Here is a 16,898-nt window from a genome sequence, read left to right on the forward strand (position 1 = left end):
GAGGAATCTTCTGCAGGCACGCACGCACACGCGCGCACACACACACACACACACACACACACACACACACACACACACACACATACACACACACACACACACACACACACACAGACCAGACACAAACATGCAAACACTCACATTTACTTTTAGATTTACACACACACACACACACACACACACACACACACACACACACACACACACACACACACACACACACACAGAGACCAATCAACTGATCTGATTCAAACAGACTTGAATTGTCCTTGTGTGTCGTGATCCCACATGAATTGACTGGATTGAACAGGGGCTGACATTGGTTCATTTGATGTGATGAGAGGAAGCGCTCCAAGCCATCTCACCTCAAAGAGCGGCAGATCGTGTGCCAGGAACTTGGGCAGATTGACATCGATAATGGACCTCAGCAACAGGACGTCTTCATTCTCCTCTGGAAAACTCAGCTGAACCACAACAAACCACCCAGGCAGGGAGAGGAGGAGGAGGAGGACGAGGCGGAGGCGGGGAGAGAAGAGAAAAGGAAAAAAGAGAGAAATGTGAAGAACAAGCGCAAATTCGCAATAGCTGCAACAACATAATGTGGATTACTTTAATGCAGGGTGGCAGGGGCAGCCCACCCTACTCTGCCTCTGCAACCCTGCATTTTGCTTTTAGCCAATTGGTATGAACACACACACACACACACACACACACACACACACACACACACACACACAACACACACTAATGAGGGTTTCAAACTTCCATGATTGGAATTTGGAAAACCCTCATTAGTGTTTTGCTTGCACCTGTGTTTATCCTGCCTTTTCAACACAAAATGGCCCCCGTGAAAAGGGTCTATTAGGTATTTCGTGGTGCGGGGGGGTAAGGGAATTCCTGATAAATGACAAAGGATCCCATCCTATGACAGCTAGTCTATTGTAAGGTTACTAAGCTACCTTGAGGTTTCCGGCGGCGGTCAGCACAGACTTGACGGCCCGCATGCCATAGTCGTAGTGAGGCTGCGAGGACAGCTGCTCGGAACACAGTCGGTAGGTAGCCACGATCTTCACAGACAGGGGGCGTGCCGTCACAAAGCCACACGAGTAGAGCACGATCTCTGCGATCATAGCGTAGTCCGGAACCATCATAGCCACAGTCCTGAATAGAGCCTGGTGTGGAGAGACAGTTCTGCTGAATGGATGCAGGCAGTTCATTTCAAGGCCTCTAGAATTTAGGCTGTGCTTGTGCTCAGATGGAAATATGGTGCCGACATGGCGATTTTGGGTGTATGTATGTACATGTACGTGTATGTGTATGTGTATGCTTGTTGATGTGTGTGCACATGTACAGTAGCTGTGCCTGCATGTGCAAAAACAGACTAGCTCTACAGCAGGACATGAAAGAAGACAATTCTGATTTTCTCTGGTGGAGAGAGAGAGAGAGGTAGACCAAAAAAGTGTGAGTGAGTGAGAGAGAAAGAGAGACAGACAGACAGACAGACAGACAGACAGACAGGCAGACGGATTGTTGCCTTGAGATTGTCGGGTAGCTCTGAGCGTCCAGCATAGCCAGGATTCATGGTGATGAAGACAGCACAGGAGGGGTCCAGCTTTAGCTCTGTGCCTTCAAACATCAGCATCTCAACATGGGCAGCGATACCTGGAAATACAGATCCATTTTCATAATCCCTTAATACTGTCGCTGCAGAGAAACCTTTATTACTGGGGTTTGGGTCAGGCTGGTACTATCAGCAATTCATCATCAGAAAGGATTATCAATGTCAAGGCTTAGTTTGAGCTAGCAAAAATCTAGAGCTATCTAGAGCTACCCTCTGGCTCAGATTGGGTTTGTTAAGGAATATTCCAGATTGAGGTCCAGACTGCAGTGAAGCTCTGGCACACGCACGCACGCACGCACGCACACACCTCTCTGTATGGTGAGAATCTGTTGAGCCACCACAGAGAGCACCTCCAGGTCAATGCGGTTGAACTCATCAAAGCAGGCCCAGGCTCCACAGGACAAAAGACCCTGGTCACACACGGTCACACACGCACACATGCACGCACGCGCAAACACACACACGGTCAGAGTTGGTCACAGAACATTTTTTTATGTCCTTGGTGATACTGTAGCTCATGTACAGTATGTTTAATTGATAGCACAATGCAGATTTCATAATATAAATTATCATTAATTCTCACTGAAAAGTCATCACTTAACCTGGGAGGTGTTGCATCTCTACAGGGCTATCTCATAAGGTGAGATCATGTCAAAATATGAGAATGAAGACTCCCATTGTGAGAAGAACTTGGCCATAGACCCCGAACTTGGCTGTAGAATTAATTTTCAATAACATTATCCTGCTTCAAAGTTACAACCATCATGTCTCTTTTTCAGCCAATCACTGTTGATGACACTTCAGGAGCTTATTAGCACAGAGCATATTGCATAAATGAAATGATTTCCCCCCTGATGAATGAGTTCAGAGAGTATATATGCTGTGCTCACCTTAAAGAACTTGCCCAGAGCGATGTAGTCCAGCCCGTCAGAGCAGTTGAAGACCACACACTGCTTTGCCACGGCCTTGGCCAAATCCTTGGTTGTCTCTGTCTTCCCTGTGCCTGCCGGGCCCTCGGGAGCCCCTCCCAAATGCAGGGCGAGAGCTCCAAACAGAGTGCTGGGGGAGAAGGATCAAATTGAATCTAACAAGGCAGTCAATGTGGCATACAGTACCTTTAGTGGTGTAGTGAATTGATAACTCTGTCCAGTGGATAATTGACTGCTGGTACAGTTTTGTTCTTAATGATATAAAAACTCCCCTATCCCACACCTTTTTGAAGACATAACTGAAGTGAGTCTGTGATTAATTAGCCCCAAATCTGTACTCTGCTAGACATTTTACTTTCTGATATTTTTTACATCAAGCTGTCCCCAGTCCCTAAACTCACCATTAATATAAGCAGCTACTTATAATTATATTGTAACTGTTTCTATCCCTTTTAGTTGAGCATAGTTTTAATTTTAGATATAAATATAAATAATAAACCTCTGAAAAAGAAAGACTGAACTACTGTTGCTAGGTTTGTGAAGCATGTCTGTGTAGTTGTTTTACCGGTAGCAGCGGTCAGTGAGTGGGGTGATAACCAGCCGTGGGGTGTTCCCCAAGTACTCATAACCATAGGCCAAACCAGCATTGATCATCTTTGTCTGGAGGTGGTTCTCCTGCACAGGTAAGACAGGGGTCAGAGGTCAATATTATGGGCAAAACAAAAAACTACTTTCTGGATACCACTTGTGCCACACGTTGTGGGCGTGGCCTGTCTGAAATGCCACGCCATTCGTATCTACCCAGAGGAGAGGGCATTGTGTTGGAAAGGTATTTCTATTTCAAAAGTATCTAAACAGAAAATTGATCTTGCAAATTAGAGAGAGGCCAAATACCAATAAGATGAAAATCTTCATTATCTTTTTTAAGGAAGTTAAAAATCCTTACTGATGAGAAGTATTTCAGAGGGTTATTAATCCTATATCCTATATACCCATGCACATTCAATCTGATTTTCCCGTGCGAGCTCAAGTCTAGATCACCTTTTGTTAGATCTATTGAAAACTTTCCTTTTCGCTGTCAACTGATTCTTGCAACTATCTTATTTTTTGTTTTTGATTTTTGATGTAATAAAATGTAAAAAAGGGTAGGCATTCATAAGCTGCGGCTTCAGCCTACACCTTTTCGGTCTCCTATATGTAAACGCACATTATTACTGTAATGCATTCATGTGAAATTGACAAACTGACCGAAATAAATTATTTACTTACTTACTTACTTAAACAACAGTCAAGTCCCACTATACACCTATTGCCCCGCCACACACAAGTAACCCATCTCACATACCACCCAATAGTAGCGCAGCTGACTGAGCCACTCAAAGTCATTCTCATCACTAATGCCCTTTTGGACCAGCGAGGCCAGCACATCCCTGGCGTGGACGTCCAGCACGACCAGAGCGCCCAGGGTGACCCGGTTCTGTTTGGACAGCTTGCCGCGCACAAGCGTCACAATGTCGTCAATCTGCCTGTTGTTCTGCTGCAGGTATGCATCTAGGGCCTGGAGGAGAGGAAGAGGCAGAGTCATGTGATTAAGCAGTAGGCAGCGTAGCTACAGGTATCAAGACCCCTCCTCCTATAACTGGAAGGTAACAGGTTTGATCCCTACAACTAAAACAAACTAAAAATAAGTCCATCACTGCTAACATGTCCATGAATCTATGAGTTCTTCCCTATGTGGTGAATCACATACATTTGTGTGTCTCAGAAGGATATGCAAAAAATATGTAATATGAAGATGCTTGATCCTGCTTCATAAAACTGTATTTAGATTCAGTGACTAATTAGCAGACCTGTCAGCTCACAACCACAGAGTTGAGCTCTTCATTTGATCTGACAGATTTAATATCTTTTGTAAACTAAGTAAAACATTATTTAATGGGTTACTATACACTAACAGTGAATACAGTAGGTGCTACAATACAGTGCAAAGCAGTATCATTATGAGCAACAATAAAGTTAAAAAATTAATTTAAAATGTAAGAGAGCAAGGCCAAAGTAGCCTGATATCAGACTGAACTGTCAACTCCATTTCCCTCTTCCAAAACAGCCAAAAAGTATGGTTATGAATACAGTATAACCCCGGTTCAATGAGTAATATGTAGCAATGCATTTTCACTTGTGGGTCACATCTCATGTTACCCTGACCAGAACTCATATCTCACATATGCCAACTTGATTGGCTGGTGAAGCGAAGCACTCCACGCGCATGGTTTGGCTTTACACACCTTTTTTCCTGAGGTGATGGCTTTGTGAATGTTCTTGGTCCAGTAGACCTGTGAGACACACAGCACGGTCTGGCCTGGCCAGGCACGCACCCAGTTGATCCTCTGCTCCTTGGGGTATGCCTCGATTGCCTCCCCAATGACCTGAAATGGACCATATGAGGGACAAGGGCTTTGCTTTAACCTCAATCAGCTACAAGCGCAACGCTAACATCAGAGCTCACTTCCAACCATTTTAAACCCTGCAACTCAACACTCAAAATAAACAAAAGCATATACAATTATATAGAAATTACCATATTAATAAATATATATATATAGACACACTATTATACTATCATACTGTAGTAGTATATAGAGTAGTATAGACTACCAGTAGTATGGCTTACAGAAACATACATTTTTCTACATGTTCCCTTCATCCATGTATTTGGACAGATAAAGTTTGGCTGAAAATATGCTGACACATGGTGGTTTTAATTCAACACCAAAGAACCAAAACATCAAGAAAATGGGCCTATATACTCTCTACTTCAAATAGGTCTGCATCTCAACTTTGAAGGGAGCAACACAAGCAAATTACTTTTAGGCGCCCACAAAATGTGGGCCCACAAAATGTTATACGGCTGGCGCGCGAGTGGGGTAAAACCGCCGATATATCTCAATGGGCTGACTCACCAAAGGACGGTGCTGCGACTCTAAACTACAGGTTTGGGGGTTCTAGAGCAGAACACAAGACGTCTGTTCAGATGTGCGTTTGCTGCGGTGGTCAAATCCCCGATCGTGTCTGCCTGGGCTGGGCTATCAGCTGAATTCTAACTTTGCTGAATGGATAGAACGGGGGATTTACCCCACCCTGACCACGCCCCCAGCGAGGCTGAGCCAGCTAACCCAGCGTCTATGACAAGACATCGCCTCAACCTATAGTTGTCAAAACCTTCTTTGTCTGTGCCAAAATCTTTTTTTGTGGACAAGTAAAATTACAAATTTTGGGAAGCAGTAATGCTGTGTGGGCTCTGAACTTTTTTTTAATTCTTGCAATGCACCAGTGACAAAGATGGATATAAAAGTAAGATTTTTGGAAACAAATAGTTAAAGAAAAGAAAGCAGCACCTTATGCAGGGAAGTGGTCATGCCGTTCTCCAGCTCCAGAAGCCACTTCTCCACCTGGCCTCTGGCTTTGGAGGTGGAGATGATGTTCAGCAACTGCACCTCCTCGCTCTCACTGCTCTTCATGTGGGTGATGTCCAGCACGTCAGTGAAAACCACGCTAGCAATACCTTCAAAGCACTTCTTCAGATGGGGCTGCACCCTGGAGGACAGAGAGGCAAGAAAGACAAAGCACACTGAGTGTAAAATGTATATGTCTATCAAACAAATGTCCATAGAGTGTTAGTCTAGTGTCCATGTGTTCCAGTGACCCTCTGTACTGTATCATCTGGCATGTGTCTGATGAAACTGAAAGTTGTCAGTATGTCTGTACATTTATTGTTTTTTGTGTGGGTGAGAGAGGGTGCTCTATTGGTCTACGCCTATATATAAAGTCAAAGTCGGACGGACAAACCCGTCTTTATTATCACACAACAACCCAACACACACATGCTGCCAACCACACACATGTTGACGGTGAGATATTGTCTCTGCTTTTTAATCAATCCAGGGGTTAAACTTCCTCCTTCCCCAGGCCAGGAGCAGTGGGAAGCTTTCTTGTCTACAGCGCCTGGGGACCATCTTCAAATGTTGTCATCACTGGTCAGATGACGATCTTCTGCACGTTTTAATGGGGCTCCATACCGATGTTGTATGGAGGAACCTCAGGGGAGCACGGGGAGAACATGCAAACTCCACAGAAAGGCCGTAGACACTGAAGACATGTCGGGGACACACCCTCAGCGCCCACAGCATCCCAGGCGGGAATCGAACCCAGGACCTTCTAGCTGTGAGATGACCGCGCTACCACTGTGCCACCGTGCCCCCAACATCCCCAACACCCCCATATATACTATGTATTTGCGTTTCTTGCCAATCCTATTTACCAGCCCCGACAGTGCATCCCTATTTGGTTATTTAGCCGTTTACCTGGTGGGGTCTTTGGTCTCAGAGAGGATTTCCAGCAGCTCATCATTCGACAGGAAGAAGAACCGCGGAAAGTAGAGGCGCTTCTTTTCTAGGTAGTTATTGAGACCTTTGAGGATCATCTCCAGAAACTCATTGGCCTTTTTTAGCTTCTCCAGCATCTTGTCGATGGCTACCACTGCCAACACATGCTTGTCCTGCCACAGACAGGAGAGAATGGTGTTTAGAGTTAAACTTCACATTGCTGAAATACATTATGCTTCCCCCCCCTGTTTTTCTCCCTTTTTTCTCCCCAGTTGTACTTGGCCAATTCCCCCTGCTGTCCCAGTCATTGCGCCTCCACCCCCTGTTCCCACATGGGGAGAGGCATAGACTAGCACATGCTTCCTCCAATACATGCGCAGTCGCCATCCGCTTCTTTTCACCTGACAGCGAGGGGTTTCACCAGCAGGACGTAGCGCACGGGAAGATCACGCTATTACCCCCAGTTCCCCTCCCCCCCGAACAGGCTGACAGACTGACCAGAGGAGGCACAACATAAATACTTTCTCAGTCTTTGCTCCTCAGACATCTTGCCCGGTGCGAGGGCATAGAATCCAGTCTAAATAACACAATTCAAAGGGTTATAATAATTATCAGGGAAAACAGCAAAACTAAAAACTGTAATTATAAACAGGACAGGGGAAACTCCAGTGGAAACAGAATTAAAAGTTTCGCTTCTGAAATATTTGTTTGAACAGTTCACACATAGCGATCGAGCACCGAGCCAACACCGATTTGGCTCTGATATGGGGACTTTTGTCGGCGGGCTCCACAAACTGTCATGGAGTGGAAAATCAGGGCTCGTATCATATAGTGTGAACTTAGCTTAAATTTAATAAAAGAAAATAAACTTACCAGGGTGACTTGCTTCATGGTGTCCCTCCAGGTCTTGTCGACAGTGGTGAATCGGCGTCCCTCCTCGGGCATCTGATTCATAATGTCTGGAGAGCTGAAGATGGGCTCTAAGTACAGCCAGGTGGACTGCACCTTCAGCCACTCATCCAGGATGTCTTGGAGGAGCAGCAACTTGCCCTCCCACTCCCTGGAGGAGAAGATGACAACACATGGAATTTGTTTCTTCTTTCTCTGACAAATATATGCTGCGTAGTTCAAATTATCTTGAATAAAAGCATCCATGTCAAACTCAAACAGCTAAAAGTAGCTGTAAAAAGTGTACTTACAAGCAGCAAACATGGCACATAGAAACAAGCTACAACTATGCTCAAGCAGTTATTTATTTTGTTGTTGTTTGTCTAGATCTCTTACCGTATTTCCACCTCAAAAGGCTTAATGAAAGGTGAGCCCCTCATGGTTTGCGTCTTGATGATGTGATCATCCAGCAGCATCTGCACCTCATCCACAGACGACAGGATGGAGGTTCCCGTCTCGCGGTAGGGCAACAGGATAAACTCCATGTCGCCCCATTCGCCGGCCATTTTCCCTATGGCCTTCTCCAGGGAGTACTCCTTGCTGGCTGCCTCACTGATGCCCTCAAAGCTGCCCAGGTGCTGTTCCAGCTGCAGGGGCAGGAAGTGAGCCACGCAGGCCCGCTCATCAGCCGGCTGCAGGGAGAAGCCGGCTACTGTCGACATGGACTCCCAGTGTCTGTCGCGCAGGCCCGGGTTACACAGCACCTATAAGAGATAATAAGATTCTAAAATTAAGTTGGTGAAAGGCATTTCAATTTAAACTAGAAAAGTGCAGTCAGTAGAGTGTAGATCTCCGGCAGGCTCCGCTACGCCTAACCACACAAAATATTAACGGTGATTACGTCTCCTGTCTGAACTCGAGTGCACAGCTGATAGATATGTGGTTTGTTTATATGGCGGAACACTGTGCGCCTTTATGCACAGGTCTGATCCAAGTTCAAGATCAGCTGCGAACAGAAGGGCAGAGACCGACAGACAGACAGACAGAGAGACAGACAGACAGACAAGACAGACAGATAGATACACTCACCATGAACACATAATGCCCTCCAGGCTCTCGCCTGACTGAAATAATGATGGTTTAGTAGCGCAAAATAACAAAGTGACTGACTAGTGATTTTGACTTTTCAAATTGGTTCCCAAAAATGTTTGACCTGATCCAAATTATTGAAGACAATAACACAATGATATCCAAACTGTGAATAAAATGTGAATGTTCTGCCTATCCAGTTTGGCTGATCAGCTTGCGAGTCTTACCTGCACTAGAGGGATGTTCTCTTTGAAGGCCTCCACCTCAGCCTTCACGCTGGTGGCTATGTTCAGGGCGTGCGGCATGTCTGCGAAGCCTTTCTCCAGCTTGTAGAGAGTGCGCCAGTAGTTCCCAACATCCCCCTCTACCTACAGAGATGCATTACAGAGAGGCCAGAAATAATGTTCTAAAACTTATGCTTTCATTTAGGCAAAATGTGAAGTTCTCAGACTCAATTTGCCATACATACAGTATGCATCAGAAGCAGCAGGGAGGCGGAAAAAAAGAAAAGAGAAAAATTGCAATTCACGTGACGCCCTGCAGTCCAGAAACCGTTTTCTCCATGCACTTACATTGGGAAAGCAGCAGCTGTAAAACTCAGTGGTTTTAATTGAATGGGTATCACTTTTTCGGGGTATCACTCGTGCTGAGGTTTTTGTCTGTGCCCAGGTACTCTTAAAATAGCACAGAGTCCAAAGAATCAACATCCACATCCAAACAACATCCCACTACTCACAGTTCAGGTCTTAAATTACAAGATTCCAAGGAGGACTGAATCTATCCTTGTCCTCATTATGAGATGCTAGATATTCATATACTGTTTGGTGTTTGTGTTATCTCTGTCTACCCTCCTGTATCAGCATGTAACAAAGTTATGGCTTGCTACTGGTACCGTGTCTGGGTTGACATCAGACAGCGGCCCATGGAGCCACTGCTGGTGCTGGTTGTGGAAGTCAGACGCTGTCTCGTAGAGGCGTAGGAAGGGCGTGAGCTTATCCTGGACCTTCTTGCGCTGCGGGTACTGGGACACGGGCCAGCCGAAGGAGTCCTCCTCTTGGTTAAAGCCATCAATCTTTCCAGATGGAGGAAAGGGGTGAAGGGAAACAAGAAATAAAGAAAAGATTCAATGGAAGAACAAAGGAGAGAATGAAAGAGAAGAAGAAAGAGAGAAAGAGTGAACATATCTGAGGCAAACAGAACACCAAGAATAGACAAGGATAACCTACCAATGCCACATTAGTGTCTATTATTACACTAGTAGCCAATTGAGTTACAGCCTATACTGACCTCTAAAGGTTACATATTTGAATGGTAAATGGTAAATGGACTGCATTTATATAGCGCTTTTATCCAAAGCACTTTACAATGTGCCTACATTCACCCATTCACACACCGAAGGCGGCCAGCTGCCCCGCAGGGTGCTGGCACAGCCATCGGGAGCAATTTGGGGTTCAGTGTATTGCTCAAGGACACTTCGACATGCGGACTGGAGGAGCCGGGGATCGAACCACCAACCGTTTGATTCATTGCTCTACCTCCTGAGCCACAGCCGCCCAGACATTTGACATAATTAACAGAGAATGCATTTGAATGAATGAACCAATGAATGATCAGAGTTGGTTGGTTGGTTGGTTGAATCCTGAGAATTTGACTAACTAGGCTCCAAAATGCTAGAAACCCCAACACACACACACACACACACACACACACACACACACACACACACACACACACACACACACACACACACACACACACACACACACACACACACACACACACACACACACACACACACACACACACACACACACACACACACACACACACACACACACACACACACACACACACACACACACACACACAGCTAACCCTAGAAGTTAAGTTCTGCTGTACCTTCTCCATGGCTAAATCCAGCCTGGCGCTGAGGGCCTGGGCTTTCTTCCGGTACTTGTTGAGATCTGTCAGCTCTCCAAAGGTGTTAAACTCCTCCACCTGTACGCTGCAGCTCTCCAGCTCCTCCACAAAGCGTGCGCAGCGCAACTGAAATGGACACACACACACGCACGCACGCACGCACGCACGCACAGCACACACACACACACACACACACACACACACACACACACGCACACACATTGTTTTTTAACAAACTGTGTTAGTATCTCCCTTCACTTCAACCTGACATAGCTATTTTGTTTTGTTTTGTTTTCCGTTTAATATAAAATATCCATAGATAGATAGATAGACAGACAGACAGACAGACAGACAGACAGACAGACAGACAGACAGACAGACAGACAGAGAGACAGACCTTGAGGCCATCCTGGTACTGCTCTGTCTTGTCCTTGATGATCTGTCTGTGTTCCTCAAAGATGGAGGGCATACGCGGTTGCCACTGGTAGGTCTGCCTGTTGAGCTCCATGTGCGTGGGTGACAGGGTGACGTACTCGATCAGGAAACACAGAAGTCTGATGGACTCGGCCAATCTCTGCTCCAGCAGAGGTATCTCCGTTGTCTCAACCTTGTTCACATAGGTCTGGATGGGCGTGGAGGGGGGAAAGATAGACAGATGTAGTGCTTCCTTTTGAATCATTCAGCAGTTGTAGCACCACGGCAGTGAGAAAAGTGCCACCATTGATAAAGGAAAACAAATGATGTCATGGATTCTAAACTGTTCGTTGCTTATGTTTTGAGGGTTATACAGAGCACGTCACACCAAGCCGGCCAGCATGACGAGAAGTTGAGTTGGTACCTTCAGCTCCATCAGTTTCTGCGTGTCGGGCGGCATGCGCAGTGCCTTCTCAGCAATACATTCAAATTCAGCCGAGAGCCTGCGAGGGAGAGAACATCAGAATTCAGCGTCATGGTCAAAGGGTGTGACGGCTTGAGAAGGACTTGGACTCATGTTCTTATTATTGCACAACAGGGAACTAAGAAACAGTTTTGGGATCTAAGTCAGTACTGCAGCTAATGTTGGATTTAAAACAGAAAAGGCAGTGTTGCATTTCCTGTGGCCTGCAGAATGTTTCTTTTCAGACTACAGAGTGAGGTCAACTAAGGCCTACTGTAAGTGCAATTTGATATGGGTCGAAAGTGAAGAAGCTTCCCATGCACAGCTGAGGGGAATGTATGAAGAAGAAGGTGTTTATCCCTGAATTTCTGAAGAAGATAAACTTTGAAATTAAGTTGCACGCAACTGGAGGGGGGTGGTTGGATGGTGGATATACTGGATATTGGAAAAATAGTAAACCGACTCACTTCTTGTTGATTTCCTGATGGTCCTGCAGCATTCGTGTGACCAGCCTTTGACGTAGGCCCTCGGCACGCTTGGCGAGAGAGCAGATCAGCTCATGGGAGTGGACCTCAAACATGCCAAGACGCACCACCTGAAGCCCAGAATATTGTTTCGCTTGACCATTAACATCCAGTTACATCCATTATTATTTTATTTTTATGATCAACACTTTATTTGTAACAGTGGACAGTTGCAGAAACAGAGAAAATAACTTGAATTATTATTAAAACATTATAAAAAAAAATGAACCAGTGAGTTCCACCCACTGACCTATACAATCAATAGTTCCACCATACTGATCAAGTACCTTGCATGAGGTGTGCTGGATCTGGTCAGCCAGCTGCTGGTAGCGAATCACCTCGACCATGATCTCCTGGAAGGAGTGTTGCTCATGGAGAAACTGATCCACATCTTCCTCCGCTTGCTTGGACACCAGTGTGGCGTACTTATCGTACACGCGCACATGCTCCGTGGGCCTGACACTCTCGGCCCAGACCACCCTGCGCACCTCCTCCTGCTGGGTCTGCAGGATCTCTGGCATGATCATGGGCTTCAGGGTGGCCCCAAACTGGGTGCCCAGCTGGGGAGGTGTGAAATAGGGTAGAGATGTGCAGGATACGACATTTTGTGTTTGCTGGATTCCATGATTTACGAGTAGGATTTTTAAATAGAATAGGACCTTCAAACAACATTACTGGTAGAGAAACCAACCACATCAGCCAACATTTAGATGGAAGAGAATGCGTTTAACAAATAGCAACACAAACCAATAATGGTACAGTATCAGATATAGGGATAATACCACGCTAAAAGACAGTTTAAGTATCAGATAAAAACTGATACAAACATGTCAGAAATAAAAACAAAGCAATCTGATTTTCTCCATTCTCACACATATGAAGAGATAACATCCTTGCAGTGAAAATTAAGAATTATATTTCAACCCTTGTAGTAGTATGACCTCAAAGTAATTGTAGCCTAAGTCTTCTGTAGACAGTTTCAAACAACATAAATATTTCCTAAATGGGCCGAAGTTTATTTCCTGTTGCAGTGTTTCCAAACTGTTCCCTAGCAACAGAATTCCAGTGATACCATCTATAAAAAGCAATGGATCTGCGCTCAGATGAGTAGCGTTTACCTAGTTTAACCAATTGTGACATAAGTACACACATGACGCACGCACGCACGCACGCATGCACACACACACATACACACACACACACACACACACACGCACACACACACACACGTTTCTGTTCTTACCCATTCAGAGTAGAGTTTGGTTTCCACACGAGGGACGACGCTGATAGGCCTGAGCATGAAGTCGTAGGCGTTAAGGAGGGTGTTCTCGACCGACTTGAAGTCAGGCTCAAACTTGATCTCCCTGCCTTCCAGGATCAGATGCAACACAAAGCCTGGGTGCTCATAGGCTCGTACAGACAGCTAGGGTGGTGAGGTACAAGCCAAAACAAGGCGGTGAGAAGAGTGCAACTTCAAATCCAGGTCCACCAGCCCATCAAAATCCAAAATGTATTAATCCAATTATTTTGTTTGTTTTTGTTTCATGTATGTATGTTTTCATGTATGTTTCAAGGTTGCAAAGGTGAGCTGGTGCACAGACAGCGTAAAAAAACAAGTATTAAGTATCTCAAATGTGCTTTTCCTACAGGATCTTGGGAGATGAGGTGTGTGTAGTCCCTCATGGAGTCCAGTGCCAGGCTCTGCAGCTGTGAGGTCATCAGGACGGCCACACAGTTGAAGAAGGACTGCAGCTTGGTCATGTGGCTGTTGCTGGGCACCAGCTTACGCCTGTTACCCTCATAGTAAATGTTTTGCACCTCAGGAAACCATCTGGGGAAGAGAGGAGCTAAAGTCAGTGGATAGCCACTGACTCGTCATTGACTAGCCACTGGCTAGTCACTAGTCACTGTCACTGACTAGCCAATGGCACTGAGATACCACAAACTTCCATGAGGTGACACTACCTGCCAGTGTTGGAGCTTGCTTTGGCCCTTCAGTGTGTATTGGAGAGCAGCACTCAAGGTGAAATTAAATGATAAAGCTACAATAACGTAAGTGTCAAAACTTTGAATACAATCAAACATCACAAAGGCAAAAATGAGGAAGATGTGGTGCAGGTTGAAAATAATCGGAATCACCCTTTACCTGATATCCTGGACTTACTCTTTGAGGAGGATGTCTTTGGCACTATTGATATGTCTGGTGACAATTTCCTGGAAAACAGAGAGCTCCATGGATTCCTCTCTGCTGTGGAACTCCTCCACATTTATCAGACGTAGCTTCCTGCAGAGAGATCATCCAGTAGGGTGAGATGACATGCAGATCTGGGTCTACAATAATTGTCATCATACCAAAGTTGTAGTTACATGTTGTTTTCTCTACCAAAAGCATCAATATATTGTGGCATACTACTTACTTGAAGGAGACATGCGGCATATCTCTTTCATGATGCCAGAGGTCCAGAACCTGCAGCATAGTGGGATTGATAGCGTGAAGGTTCTCGCTCATCCTCCTCCGGGCATGGACAAAGGACTTGTGCCATGGTTTTGGTACCACCTCCATTCTGACAGTGAAAGATATTGGTCCATAATGATAAAGGTATAAAGCTTTTTCTCTCAATTCTTCCTGTCTCTCTCCACTTTGAACTAAGGCAAAAAAAAGTCGTAAAATAATAACAAAAATGCTATTTTAAATGTATAAAGAAACAAATGCTCTCTGTCTCTCAGTTCTAATTTCTAAATTCTCTAAATTCATATCCCATCGACTTACTCAGTTCTATGAGGCGGCAGATCTTTCACCTTGCCTTTGTCACTTTCTCTGGGGTCTCTGAACACAAAATCCACTGCAAACACAGAAAGGTGTGTGTCACTTGATTGCTTCTTCCTATTATTACCAATTATCTAGGTCAAGAATGGTTTGTTGTGAATTCCATAAAAAAATACCAAAGATGGGAAGTAACTAAGTACAAATACTAGGATTTTCAGGTATCTGTACTTCAACAAGTATTTATTTTTCCGACAACTTTTTACTTTTACTCTACATTTTAACACAAATATCTATACGTTCTACCTACTCCTTACATTTTCAAAACAGGTTAGTTACTTTAGTTTTAATGCACGAAAGACAAAACCATGTAACGTTGTTTGTCTCTCTTGTCTCGTACTCTCTCAGCGTTCACGTATTATGTGCACCTTTTTTGTGGAAAAACCATATCACACAAATTATTAACCAAATTATAGCCTTTATACATCTTAAAACATGTTTGGAGGAGATCTTTTAAGTTTAATAGTCTTCGGATTAGATTAATATGACCTGAGTCTCAATTAGCTATTTGCACAGAAACAGCCAGTAGAAATACTTTTTACTGTTACACTGTTATTAGATTTCAGAGCAAGCACTTTAGCTGCGACCAGCAGTTCTGTCGTTTGGTCCACAAAAAGTTCACCGCCCTTTAGCGGGCAGTTTTCGCCCTAGAAGGCTGAAATTTGGCATGGAGGTCAAGTGTGTGTGTGTGTGTGTGTGAGGGAGGTACGGTGGTGTAGTGGTAAGCACTATCGCCTCACAGCTCGAAGGTCGTGGGTTCGATTCCCACCTGGGGACGAGGTGAACGCTGAAGGAATGCGTGCCCGTCCGCATGTCCTCGAGTGCCCACCACCCGGGTGGGGTCGGCAAAAAAGGGCCTTTCTGTGTGGAGTTTGCATGTTCTCCCCGTGCCTCGTGAACCTCCCACGTGCTATGTCCTACCGGTGAAGCTTCCGTTGTCAGGTGAAAAAGAAGCGGCTGGCTGACTGCCCATGTCTCGGAGGAAGCATGGAGCCAGTCTCGGCCCTCCCCAGATCGGCAGAGGATGGAGTAGCAACCAGGATTGAGAAATCAAGTGAGCACTAATGGGGGATAAAATGGGATAAAAAATCGGGGGGATAAAAAATCGGGGGGGGGGGGGGATGTGTGTGAAGGTGTGTGTTTGTGTTCACCTGTCACTTTAGGTGTTTGATAAGTTAAAAATGTAGCCACTGACTAGGCCATACACATGCATGTAGGTCATACACCTACATGTGATGAAAGCGGTCTGTAAGCCAAAGTGAATAAATAAACACCAATAGACTTCTTGACACTGAACATGTAGTCCTCCTTCATCTCATCAGTCAGCAGCTCGATTGTCCTGGCCTGGTTCTTCTTCAGGTGGGAGGCAACCAGTTTCAGAACATTCTCCACACACGAGTCCTCCATAGGGGCCACATGCTCCGTGTCAACGCCATTACGGATGTAGTAGGAATATTTCTGACAGGACAGAATAGTACAACATTACTCTCAGCACTGAGTGATAACACCATTTTACACAGACATTGGCCTATAATGCCTGAGCTGAATTCAGTGTACAGATACTCTTTTCCTTTGTTCATTGTTGGCTTCGGTTTCTATCCTGTACTTGAGATAAAGTTATATTTGGGGAGTCTGTTCTGTGTGTCAATTGTTCAACTGCATATACATGTAGCCGTTTTCTTGTTAGGCCATAGTACAGAGACAAGACTTTTAAATCGCTGATTATGGAAGAAACTTATTGCGTTGTACTAGAAACATACTTAGCAACTGCAACTACTGGAGACCAACAAAACAAAACAATGTTTAAAAAAGACTGGCATATCAAGTGTCTTTAACACAATATG

At 45.0% G+C, this 16,898-nt stretch overlaps 1 protein-coding gene across 1 annotated transcript in view; it reads right to left on the bottom strand.

Annotated features, from left to right (window-relative positions):
- Positions 1 to 14,793, bottom strand: part of dnah7 (dynein, axonemal, heavy chain 7) — a gene marked incomplete at both ends in the record, with an annotated part of 53,697 nt that extends 38,904 nt beyond the window's left edge. The window contains 23 exons of the mRNA XM_083649852.1: positions 366 to 464; positions 960 to 1,172; positions 1,535 to 1,662; positions 1,929 to 2,031; positions 2,512 to 2,680; positions 3,116 to 3,225; positions 3,896 to 4,108; positions 4,836 to 4,976; positions 5,946 to 6,144; positions 6,912 to 7,105; positions 7,806 to 7,992; positions 8,217 to 8,584; positions 9,137 to 9,277; positions 9,802 to 9,981; positions 10,809 to 10,955; positions 11,227 to 11,451; positions 11,668 to 11,746; positions 12,174 to 12,301; positions 12,518 to 12,790; positions 13,474 to 13,653; positions 13,878 to 14,061; positions 14,395 to 14,514; positions 14,648 to 14,793. Of these exons, the coding sequence (XP_083505978.1) occupies positions 366 to 464; positions 960 to 1,172; positions 1,535 to 1,662; positions 1,929 to 2,031; positions 2,512 to 2,680; positions 3,116 to 3,225; positions 3,896 to 4,108; positions 4,836 to 4,976; positions 5,946 to 6,144; positions 6,912 to 7,105; positions 7,806 to 7,992; positions 8,217 to 8,584; positions 9,137 to 9,277; positions 9,802 to 9,981; positions 10,809 to 10,955; positions 11,227 to 11,451; positions 11,668 to 11,746; positions 12,174 to 12,301; positions 12,518 to 12,790; positions 13,474 to 13,653; positions 13,878 to 14,061; positions 14,395 to 14,514; positions 14,648 to 14,793 (3,927 nt within the window). The remainder of the gene's footprint in view (positions 1 to 365; positions 465 to 959; positions 1,173 to 1,534; positions 1,663 to 1,928; positions 2,032 to 2,511; positions 2,681 to 3,115; positions 3,226 to 3,895; positions 4,109 to 4,835; positions 4,977 to 5,945; positions 6,145 to 6,911; positions 7,106 to 7,805; positions 7,993 to 8,216; positions 8,585 to 9,136; positions 9,278 to 9,801; positions 9,982 to 10,808; positions 10,956 to 11,226; positions 11,452 to 11,667; positions 11,747 to 12,173; positions 12,302 to 12,517; positions 12,791 to 13,473; positions 13,654 to 13,877; positions 14,062 to 14,394; positions 14,515 to 14,647) is intronic.
- Between the last annotated feature and the right edge of the window lie 2,105 nt (positions 14,794 to 16,898).

The sequence above is a fragment of the Poromitra crassiceps genome (assembly GCF_964638095.1).
Source record: "Poromitra crassiceps genome assembly, chromosome: 13".
Taxonomy (NCBI): domain Eukaryota; kingdom Metazoa; phylum Chordata; class Actinopteri; order Beryciformes; family Melamphaidae; genus Poromitra; species Poromitra crassiceps.